The 12,444-nt window shown below is 38.3% G+C and overlaps 1 protein-coding gene across 1 annotated transcript in view; it reads right to left on the reverse strand.

Annotated features, from left to right (window-relative positions):
* Window positions 1–811: 811 nt before the first annotated feature.
* Window positions 812–12,444, reverse strand: part of LOC146002166 (uncharacterized) — a 38,160-nt gene continuing 26,527 nt past the window's right edge. The window contains exons 2-3 of the mRNA XM_083139883.1: window positions 2,366–3,246; window positions 812–956 (exon numbers count right to left, since the gene is read on the reverse strand). Of these exons, the coding sequence (XP_082996009.1) occupies window positions 812–956; window positions 2,366–3,246 (1,026 nt within the window). The remainder of the gene's footprint in view (window positions 957–2,365; window positions 3,247–12,444) is intronic.

The following is a 12,444-nucleotide window of genomic DNA, read 5'->3' on the forward strand; positions in this document are numbered from 1 at the left end:
ACAGTTTATATGAGGGTAAATAAAAAACTAAAGGCAATTTTGTGTTTTCGCACGAATAAACGAAGACTGGGTGTGTCTGACGTCACCACGTGTATACTTGGAGTGACATGGAAGTAGTAATATCCATCACTGCCCCATTCAGTCGAGTGTCGTGGAGCAAAAAGATCAAATGTATGGATGCACCACTCCACGAATACACCATCGAGGAACAGCGTGCCGTAGTGCGCTTTGTTTGGTCGGAGGGAGTCAAACCGGCAGACACCCACCGTCCGCTGTTAGCACAGTATGGAGCAAGCACCATGACTCAACAAAAGGTGTATGAGTGGGTAGACTGCTGCATGGTCGTCAGTTCAGGACAGATGACGAGGTTCAGCAGGCGGTGCAGACATGGCTTCGTGCGCAACCAAAGAACCTCTTTGCGGACGGTATACAGAAGCTAAATGCACGATACCAAAAGTGCATTGCCGTGCAGGGGGTATATAAGTGGAAAAGTGATATGTGTAGTAGTTCTTCTTGTGTGGAAATAAAGATATTATGTGAAAATTCCCTTTACTTTTTGATTTACCCTCGTATTATACACAGAAATATGTAGGCCCTGGTCTCTACCATACTGCGCCATTGCTCTGTCCGAACAAGACTTGCTTGGTAGTTCAGTCGGTTCAGTAAGGTTCGAGTCCTAGTCTACCTGCATTTTTTGTTATATTTCTATCTAGTACATCTCCTGTGTGTGTCAAATTATAAGGTAATATGTAGTTTGTGTTCATGTGTAATATTATGGATATTGTTGGGCACAGAAAAATAAGGCAAACTATTAATAAGGTTCAAAGTTTTTAGAAAACACAGCATCATCTTCCGTTACACGAGTGAAGTCTACGACTGGTGGCTGGTCCTCGTCCTTATCCTCGCCAGTCTGTGGTTTGGTTACATTGCTGAAGGTGAAAGGTGTACTGCCAGTGCTTAAATTAAAGATGAACAATTTATCTCATGACAAGTTCTCACTTTCAGTAATAACAATATGTAGGACTAGACAAATAATTATTATTTACTGGGTCGATATGATGGCTAAATGATTGTACAATTTACAAGGGATGAGACACCACAAGCAGGAAGCTGCATTTGGCTTTACACATGCTCTTATGGAGAGTGAGCTACCCACTCATGTGCATCGGCCCATAAGAGGCTGTATAAAGCCTGATGTAAAGGCAGGTTTGCAGCAAACTTGCTGTGTCAAAATCATGCAAGTGTGTATCGTGGCTTACTCCATATCCTATCAGTATTCACTGATACATGGAAAGTGACGTTTCTAGGGTGTGCCAAGTACTGTATCTAAGAGCTCAATGATCATTGCTCCGAAACGAAGCTTTCACCTTGCACACGTAAGAACTGGGTCACAGACTATAATGTACTGCACGATTCCTGAAGAAATTCGATGTTTATTTGGTTCTTAGTCTGAAGAAGACCCTGATATAGGGTGGAAACGTCATGTACAATGTGTCTCTTACATAAATAAATACTGCTTTGGTCAGAGCGGTTTTAATGTTTTTTCAAACATGGAAACAAAGCTTAATTATGTTATCATTAACATATATTCAAATTCCAAATTCAAAACCAGATCAAACCAGACCTTTCTGTTTATCTTCGCATGTGATGCTTTACTTGCAATTTAAATAAATCATTTTTGCCAGAAAAACCAGTGAGTCATCCCTATGTTAGAGCAATGTGAAGATTTTGCACCACGAATTCTCGGCGATCATCTGGTGTCTGGGAAATACATGGAGTGTAGGCCCGCAGCCATTTTTTTTTTCAGGGGAGGGTAGTGAGCTGTCATCTAAAGTTGAAAAAGTGTGGGGGTAGAAAGTCCTGAAAATAATTTATCAGTATATACGATGTTTAATCCTGCTAATGAAGTCAATGTGATTAGCACTACACACTATTTAAATTGGATATTTGTACGATTTCGGGGGGGGCTTCAGCCCACCAAGGTGTCGGTACGTAGGCCTTGGCCAGTAAGGGCTGTTGCACCACCGGTTATTTGGTATTTAACATTTTACTTAATTAATGTTGCCAAGCGGTATGGTAATAAATCCCCCAGAAATTAAATTATTTTCCTGTGATTTTATCTTTCTTGAGCTGAGAGACAATTTTTTTAATGCAAATTATGTGACACTCAAAACATAGGATGTCTGGCAGAACTAAGAATGACTTGATGAAATTGATATAGTGACACAGTAACAAAACTAAATTAAAAAATAACTTGCAAATACGAATCTTCCACTTACCTCCCTCCAAAAGTAAAATTTCCAGTTTTTGGAAGTTGTGCCAGGCCAAAACTGAAACCTTGTTTTGGGTCCTTATCACTATTTACACTGTTTTGACTTCCAGCTTCAGTACTTGTTGCACTCTGCTTCGGTAGTCCACTAAATATTGTATGCTTGATTTTGCATCACCACTTCCCGAAGTAGCAGAAGAGGTGGCATCTTTTCCGATCTTGTCTTTATTGCCAAAAAGTGACTTCGAACTTGAATTGCCGGAACAGAAATTCAAAGTTGGCGTCGTACTCGTAGGCTCTTCGTTCGATTTGGCTGGAGAAGTAACTTTTGCCTTCTTAGCTGGAGATCCAGCAGTATCGTCACTGTCACGTTTTACCGAACTGCTCTTCTTCGATTCAATCTCAGCCAGATGATTCTCGAAGTCTCTAAAGACAGGAGTGAGAAGGCAGTACGGGTCACTGTCGACGTACATCTTAATCCAAGACGAAACACTTTCGTTCAAGCTCTTCAGCTGGGCGAGATATTGTGCATCTTCATCATTATCACCTGCCTTAGCACTGTGCACCCCAGCACCATTCGTCTTGAAGATCGAAGATTGTGTTCCTGGCGTCTGAGTTTCATTAGCCGATGTCACGTTCTTTGCAAAACTGAAGCCTTTAAATGCCGAGGAACTGTTAGTTTGACTTGTCGGTAACATTGCACTGCCCAGAAAAGGGAAAAGTGGCGACGTCGACTTTGCGGCACTGTCCTTGCTTGGGAAATTAAAATTTAGACCTTGCGAACTCTGAGCCTTGTCCTTCTCACCATTACTCTGGTTGAGAAAACTGAAGCTTGGAAGTGTTCCTTTCGTTTCATTGCTGTCACTGTCCCCACTTTGTGGTGGTCTGCTCAGAAAGCTGAAATCTGGGGTACCCATGGTTGGCTTGCTATTTTGCACCAGGCCTGTGAATCCACTGAAAGGATTTGGACCACCTTCCTGTAAGAAAAACAATGACCAAGATAATTAAGGAGAAATAATTCCTTTATTTTAGTGGGTGCCTTTCAGCATGGCCGTCAGTAGGTGGGGGACACGTCCCCCTCAATTGATGGGAGGGGGGATCATCTCCCCAATATTTTTCCTATTTTCGAAAATCGTATTAAGTAGTGGTATTGATGCTATTATAAACTCACAAAAGGAAGAGCACCCCTCAAGCAGGTTTGGCTATACTTAAAACAAGCTCAACATGGCCATATGAGCTTTTTGCTCTAGTGTGGAACCCTGCCTAATCCAAGATTTTTGTAAAAATGCCCTCGGGAATTTTTCAGAAAGGAAGAGCTCCCTCAGATTGATTTGTCTATACTTAAAACTATGGCAAGTTCTCTTATCATCTTATTGTTTATAGTATGTTTTTCTGTCAAAATCCCAGGAATCTTGAATTGATATTTATTGGGTTCTGAGACCCAGTGGAGTGTGGTGCATGGTTTTTATTGCCTTGTAATCAAAAGGTTCGTGTTTGAGTCCTCATGCAAAATGTTAATATTGTTGTCTTGTAATCAGGAGGCTTTTGGGTTTGAGTCCTGAGAGATTGAAATATATGTGGCATTCCATATGTGAGATTTTGAGAATAATTTTGTTTTGTTGATAGCCCCCAGATCTTAAACCTAGTAAAAAATGTTGTACAACAGAGCAAAATTATTCTCTATTAAGAATCACCAGAGTTTTGTTATTGCTGTTATCTGGGTAAAATATCAGCTCAGCAATACGGGCAAAATTGCCTGATCAATACAATGGGAGAGTTGTTTCCATGTTCTTTCCAATCTTTTGATCAGTCCCATGTTTCGGCCAACAATAAATTATTGCATGCCAGCAGATATAATCTATATTGTGTCTTTTCAGAGAGAAATAACATATTATTCATCATCAAAGAGTAATTGCCTTCTTTCTGTATGCCTGGGAGGTTATATCTGTTGGCATAAGCTGCACTGTGCTTTTTCCGAGGGAAATTACATGTCATTTGTCATAGAACTCAAAGAGAAATTCTTATCTGTACTGTGCCCCTTTTCAGGGACCATTCATCATATTGAGGAAATTCCTAGTATTGGCTTCATGGATATTTGTCATGCAAACCGAATTGCAGGTTTGGTCTTGTTGCAATAATATAGGCTCAAGTCTTTAACTTACAGAATAATCATTGCAATATTTCTGTATTTCAGCTTTTGGCAGATGTGTTGTGTTTTGGGTAGGTATAAAAGCTTTTCTGCCACGAGCAGAGGTGCTATAAAATTTGGGTAAGTAATATATTTCCTGACGGCAAAATTGTTTTATAATCAAGGGGCTTTTATGTTTGAATCGGATCTCTAGAATTGCTCTGTGACCCTCTCATTTCTTACATCATAAACATATGATTTTTCACCTATGAGAATAACACTACATATGGTGTCATCAGGTAATGCCTCATGGAATTCACAGATAATTTTAATGTTTGTCCTGTCATTCACCACAACTTGTTTTCTTTTTGAAGTGTTGATTACAAACATGGGTCTCTGTGTCTTGAATTCATCTGGTGTGTAATACATGTCAGTATTGCCAGTAGTGACCCTTTTGAAGGATGAAAATGCCTCATATAATTTGAGGAAATCATCCTTGGACATGTCTAAATTGTAATTTTCTCTAGGAAAGACCTCATTTCTGCCATTTTTAAGATATATGTTCTTGATGTTGCAGTTATCAAATCTACTTGAATTTTTTTCCTGATTGTTGTGTCTTCCAGTCTGAAACAATACCACCACAAAATCAGGCATGTCGTATTGTATACTGGAGAATGAATTTGTAGCATCAAACTCATAATATGTGCCAGATGCGGGCTTCTGTACGCATTGATATGTGTAAAATTGCAGAGGAATCTGTGGATTTTTTACTATATCAGCTTTGTGTTTAAGAGCATAACTGGCCTCATATTCAACAACAGGGATTCTTAACTCCATAGTCTGAATAATGCATTTGCCTTCATCAGGTAGGGTATTGGGCAAAGCTTCTCCTGTAGGGTTTAATGTGCTGTACCTCATCAAAGCATTGTTATCATTTGCAGCTCTTCTAAATGTAATTCTTAACCCACCCTTCCACATAATATCTTTGTAATCTGAGAAGAATCCAGGCAACAGGCGCATGGGGAACAGCACTGTGTGGCTCTTAGATATAATTTTATCACCAGCCTCAAATCCACCTATTTTGTAGTAAGAAGCCTCGGTTTTGGATAATTTTAGTGTGGCCAAAGCTGTGGAGGTAATGCCGGGATAATCCACTCTGTTTATAACAACACCATGCTTTCTGATCTCAATTTCAGAGAACAGATGCGGCACAAAATTGTCCACCAATCTTATATTTGAATTTGCCGGATAATCTGTTCCATCGAGCTTTACAACATCAAATTTGATGTATAGATCTGCTCTGTGAGGGTGTATAAAGCCATCCCCTACATCAAGATCAACCTCAATCTCTGTGTTGGGTTGATTTAAATTTGCAAATGTCCTCCTGTTTGGGGGGAATGATTGTAGCTCATAACTCTCAATATTTTCCATTGTATGTATTTTTATTTAAATGTTAATCTCTATGATAGCAGTTGTTGTGGCTCCAGCAAAATCAACTAATTCTTCTTTTTCATTAGTGACCATCAATTCAATGTTATCTATTCTATTATGGCACACAGGAAAATATAATGTTGGGGATGGATTGTAGATGATTGGCTCCATGAATTCGGAATTAGGTTTGAATGTTGCAATGATGCCGGTTTGTTTGTGAGTGCCTATGCCATTTGATTTGGTGATCATACCCTCAGCCACATTACAGTGAATATTCAGAGTCTCTATGGCTAAGAATTTAGGTATATTAATAGCAGTGTGTTTGATGGCTGGTTCAAGTTTTGTGTTGTTCTCAAAGCCTAACAGCTCTCCTATAGTACCCAGATCTACTGTTTCTGTAGCAGACACAATCTCTACTCTGTGAGTGACAGAATTTTGACTTAACACTACACCTCTGGGTAATTGAGCATTTAGAGTGGACAGATTATATTGCCCTGGAGTGATGACAATTTTTTGATCCCCTACTGCAATTGTATTGTTGTGGTGTGTAATATTAGGTATCAAGTACATGCCGTAAAATGCTCTGAGAGCTATTGTTTTGGGATACACTATGTCATCATGCAATTTGAGTTTCAATATTGAATTTTGGCTCGTGAGATGGAATACCCCCATGATGTTTTAAATACCACAAGGCCTTTTGAAAATTTTCAATTGATGGTTTATTTATTTGAGACATATATCTAAGAACAGATAAACACAAATGTCCGCAATTAACATCTTTGAAATTTTGAACACGGGCATTATTGTAATAAAGATTAGGTGATTTTAAATATTTTATTAAATTTTCAGGTGGAACACCTCCAAATGAATCAAACACAAATGCCTCATTTTTTAAATATTTAAGATAACAGATCCAGTGAGTGCCCTGATTTTTGTACTCATCCAAATTAACAATGCCACACTCTTTGTTGAGTGGTTGTTCCGGTAAAGAATCAGACATGTACACACCCCTAAAATGTTTGATGCCCAGTGGCTTGATTAAAGCTTCAATATCTTGGTTTGTAAGCGGCTCTTGTTTTTTTTAAACTTACTCATGGCTCTCTTAACACCTTTGCCTTGTTTCTCCATGGCCAGGTTATGGCGCCTCTGCTCATCTAATTCTGCCCTATTTTTCTTGGCATCTATTACTGTTTTTGCTATGGCAGCTGATCCCCCAGCCAAGCTCCCCACAGCCCCCAAAGCTGCTAAGATGGCCGGGATAGTAAATATGAAACCCCCCACATGTGATTTTTTTCTTGATTGTTGTAATTTTTTTAATTGGGGGGTACTAAGCAACAATTTCATACCATGTCCCTTTGCAAGACAAGAGCTTTTTTTCTTGCGCTGTTTTTTGGTCAAGAGGCTATCAATAGGCCCAAGAGATTTGAGACCTGCATAAGGTATTTGATACATAACACCCTTGGCCTTCATCCTAGGTTTATTATATACATATTCACAACCCCCACCCCAGTTTTTGTTTGGTGCTCATAGCTATGGTGGTTCCCAATGCTGCTATTTTTTCACTCAAAGAAGCATCTTTGCTTACAAATCTACCAAATGCAGCCTCTTCTAATTTCTTGTCTGCCACATGTCTCTTGTCAAGATCAGTATGTGTGTTGTATGCTATGTCATGGTCTCTACAAGCAGCATCTAGGGGATTTACACCAGGATCCCCTCTGTTTAATCTATGATCCAATTTTGTGCCTGGACCACAATACTGATAGCCTGGAATGTGTAGTTCAAATGGCAGCTTGTTTATAATGTCATTCACCAGGCCCGGACCCTCAGAAATATTCCAAAATTTGGGGGGTAGAGTATTAATAATTTTTATGAGATATCCAATCCCCTTAGGGTCATTCACTATAAAATTAGATAATTTGGTGCTTATCATGTCCATAATTCCAACCTTTTCATTGTAAAAATTGTGGTTCCCAGCATTTTCCTCCCCAGCTATCACCAATAACCTATCTACAAGTTTCCTGACATCATCAACCCACACAAATTCTTTAGGCAGGGTGTTGTATTGTTTGATTCCACTGCCAGTCTTGATCTGTGACCATATGGGCTTGATTAAATTATTGTATTTTGCCCCACTGCTCGACTTGACCCTTTTTTGTGTGGGATCATTGTTCTGGTATAGAGCATCTGATTTTATTAATATTTCTTTGTAATAATCATAATCTTGATCTGTATAGCTGCCAGGCCTTTTCCTAGTGATCAGTTCCCACAACCCAGGTGTGCCGGGGTACTTAACAAAAGCACCTTTTTCTCCGAGACGAGATTCTGAATATACAATTATATCATCTCCCATAAATGTTACTCTGAAATTGCCAATTCTATGTATGATGCTACCATCAAGCTCTGTGTCAGCATATAAGCCAAACACCTCATCTTTATTGTCTTTAGGTGTGGTTAAATATTTTTGAGCAAGAAGACCCAATTCAATAGGATCCTGAGTAGCTTCAATTCTTCTAGGAGCAATAGGACTAGGTGTATGAATACTGGAAAGTGGGGTGAATGGATAATCTAATATGTTCCTTGCAGCTACAGGTACAAGCTCTGTGATCAAATTTTGATTTTGCTCTGTAACAGTTTTGATATTCTTACCTAATTCACTAATAGCATCAATTACAGGCTGTTCTGCTTGTTTGTGTTTTTCATAAATTCCCCGGTTCTCTGATTTCCATCCCTTAAATCTTTTTACAAGATAATCTCTTAACTTAAGATCATCAATGATTGGCCTTTTCATGGTTATTTATTTATGTTTCAATGTCTAGAAAATTGTTGATTTTATTTCTATATTTGCCACTATAGGGTGTTCTTATCATATCAATTGTGACAAACCCATAACTGTCCTGGTTCCAGCACCTGCTGCAAAACTTGGAAAAATCATTGTAGCTCAAGTCCCCACCTACATATTCATCATGTATGTGTTTGAGGTTGGTATGATCTTGATGAAACACACATATAAAATTGCTGTTGTCTCGGATCAGCTGCTTCGGTATTTTAGAAAAAGTCTGTGCCAGGTAGAAGCAATCAATGTTTTTGTGCCGCCCCTGTGTAAAGAAATTTCTAACCTTGTTTTGATTATCCAGTATAATGTCATCAAACACAACAACAGAATTATCGAGACATTCATGAAGTGGCTTAACATCTGGTTCAAAAGTGGCAATATCCAATCCATCATATAGCTTCATCAGCTGCTGATATTTTAATTGTTCCAAGCTCTTAGAGAAGACATACAAGTGCCTGTTTTTCCAGTCTAACCAGTTGGGTGCCAATAAAAAATTATCAACCATTAGTGTAGTTTTACCACAAGCAGATGGCCCAACAATAAGACACCTAATATTATCAGGCAGCAAGTTGCCATTTCTCTTATTCTGTTGTTCAGGTTCTGGCAGCCTCTTTATAACATCCCAGGTGTTCATATTATTATTTTGTTTGCATCGATCCAGCTGTTTTCCGGATGACCCAGCCATTTGACAAGTAACTTGTTGCCTTTTCTGCGGATGATTTTTTTCTATGAGATATGTGTCAGGCTGTTTAGTTTTGCTGAGCTCTTGTTCATAGAACCTGCCTTTGAGAATTTCTCCTCGGTGATCCTTTATTATATATGTGTTAAGGGTCCCAGGTTTAACTTGAACCACTGTAAATAATTCAGAGCTCCAGTTTCTTGTAAAGCCTCTTTTGAATAAGTGCTTATATTTGCTGATTCTTACTTGATCACCCACCCTGTATTTGGCCTTTCTTGTTGTTGGCTGGTATCTAGGATAATAAACAGTCCTGATCAATTTTTGCTCATCAGATGAAGTTACTTCAGAAGGTTTCATGTTGATTGTGGAATGGACCGAGTTGTTATATTTATGTAGAAGTTCTGGAAGAATATTAATCCATTTATAATTACCTTGGAGGGTAAATTGTTTATACATAAGATTTTTTAAGGTTCTGTTGAATCTCTCTACAATTGAGGCTTTGAGATCACTGTAACTCGAATAATGTTTTATTGCCTGGCTTTTAATAAATTGTTGAAACACAGAATTATAAAATTCTTTGCCATTATCTGTTTGCAAATAGTGCGGGGATCTTCCACTCTGATTGATGATTGTCCTGATGGCTTCTGTAACACATTTTCCAGTCTTGGATTTGAGTGGCACAGCCCAGGCAAATTTTGAAAATGTGTCTATGACAGTGAGTAGATACTTGTAGCCCTTGTTGATTTTGTCTAAGTTTTTCAACTGCCCACTTGCTATTTCAATCAAGTCGCTCTGCCATAAATCATCTATGCCCTTTGTGACTACTGGCAGTCTCTTAAAATTATGTCTGGCCTGTCTGTGTAATTCATCAACAATAATTTGTCTAGACATAATATGTAAACAAGAATATTGCAACTATGGGGTGTTCAGCAGCTGAGACTGCAGGATTTTCTAAATATAATTTGTCTCCTATTTGTATATTAAATTCCAGAGATCCATCATCTTCAACATAGGCTGTTTCTAATGTATTGGGATCTGTAAAATCCTCTAACTCTACACTGGTGATTTTCACTTTGTTCTCAGCATTTGTTATTGATAAGGTAGGGTAGTGGTGTGCCTGTGGTTGAAGCCAATATTTGATCTTGATTGGTCTCAGTGTGCCCCCAACAAAAAATTGATAATAAAATTGTGCAGGGGACAGCATATATATTTTGCCACCTGGTGTAAATGGTGAATCATATTCTTTGTTAGGGATGCTGTACAATTCAAGAATTACTGTATGTTTTGGATTCTCGATTATGCCTGTTATTTCCTTTTCTGCTGTAAGCAATCTGCTTGTTACAGATTCAAGGTGCTCATTGATGGTCCTAACAACATCATCATGGCCTGGCTTGATTTTTATGTCCACAATAAGTTTCTTGTATTGTTGCACAATCTCTTGAAGCTGGGTGGCAAAAACAGACAGAGCATTTGCTCGATTGGATTCCATGGTCCCTAGCTCTTGCTTGATATTAGCTACAATTTGTTGCAAATTTTCAACAACTGCCAATTTTGAATTTTGAGCAGTAAGATCATGGACCTGTCTTCTGATATCCTCAAACAGGGCATGCAGTTCATTAATATGTTGATTGGTTCGTAGAGTGGCCACTGTCTGAGTGAGATGTTTGATCTCTGCCTGGATATTCTTGATATCTTCTGATTTCAATATCCTATTCACTGCCCTCTTAATATTTTTAAGTTCCTGTGATGTGGGAAGATTTGATACTGTATTTTGCAAAAATTCAAGTGCCAATTTTACATTGTTTAATTCAGAAGCATCAGCCACATTTTGCATAGCATTTTGGAGCAGGACTATATCTGCCTGAGTGGGTGTGGATTGTTGTAAAATTTCAAGTTTTGTTTGAATATCATCGATCAAATGATGAAAATGAGATAGTTCAGATTCAGTGTTGAGGTTTTCAAGCTTTGTGATTTGGTGCTGGACACTAACAAGAGTATCTACAATCCCAGGCAATCGGGATTCTTGTACATTTGCCAAATCACTTTGCACTGCTGCTATTGTACCTTCAAGATGGGTTATGGTACTTTGAATTTTTCCAAAATCTTCATATGTTTCAAGTTGCAGCTTAATATTTGCTACACTCCGAGTTATTGCACTCAAAGCATCAGAAGATGGCAAATTGTTCATAAAATTTTCAAGTGTCTCAATTTTTTCTTTAACCTCGGCTATGGCATTGTTCAAGGGGTCCAGATTAGGTATCTGGAGTGATTGAATCTGTTCTTTTAGAGTGGAAATGACTAGATCAAAATCTTCTTGTGATTTTATGCTTTTGACAATTGTTTGGAGCTGTGTCTGGACATTATTTATCTGCTCTTCCAATTGCTGTTTCAATTGCTCGGAGTTGGTGGCCTGGGTCTTAAATTTGGCTTGAAGAGCTGCTACAGCTTCTTCCAAACTTTGAAAATTATCTAATGTTGCCAGATCAGTATATTTTTGAAGCAACACTTTGAGTTCGGAATCAATTTTAAGAAGAGGGTCCATGCATTGTGATTGCAAATTTGTAATTTCTAATTGAAGACTGGCATTGAGTGTGGTTTGTAAAGCTTGTAAATCACTTCTTAATTTCTTGACTCTGACATCAAGCATCAGAATCTCATCACTGTGATCTTCATGTCTTGTATGGCCAAATATATCATTAGGCATTTTTGTTTTAATGGTTATTTATTATAGAGTATCTGATTCTTAATTCTATAAAAAAGGGTATAAGCTTGTCATAGGATCCAGGGACCTCAATATATAAGCAGTCACCAGCAGAAACAGTATATACAGTGCCAGAAACCATGTTTGAGTGCTTAATTCTATAAATATTTCTCCCTATTGAAATCTTGACATCACCCTCAGGGGTTGTAATAAATTGCAATTGCCCACCTACAGGTAATTGGTAATGATTTAAATTATTGTTAAATATGTACAATATTTTGCCTGTTTCATCATCAACATCTGTAAGTATGCTGTTCAGATGAATAATTAACAAGCCACTCAGTTTAGACAGCATATCAGAAGAGGGTTGTGGTGTTGGCAGCTCCATAATAGCCTGTTTTTT

The sequence above is a fragment of the Lepisma saccharinum genome, chromosome 18, assembly GCF_977018435.1.
Source record: "Lepisma saccharinum chromosome 18, izLepSacc3.1, whole genome shotgun sequence".
Taxonomy (NCBI): domain Eukaryota; kingdom Metazoa; phylum Arthropoda; class Insecta; order Zygentoma; family Lepismatidae; genus Lepisma; species Lepisma saccharinum.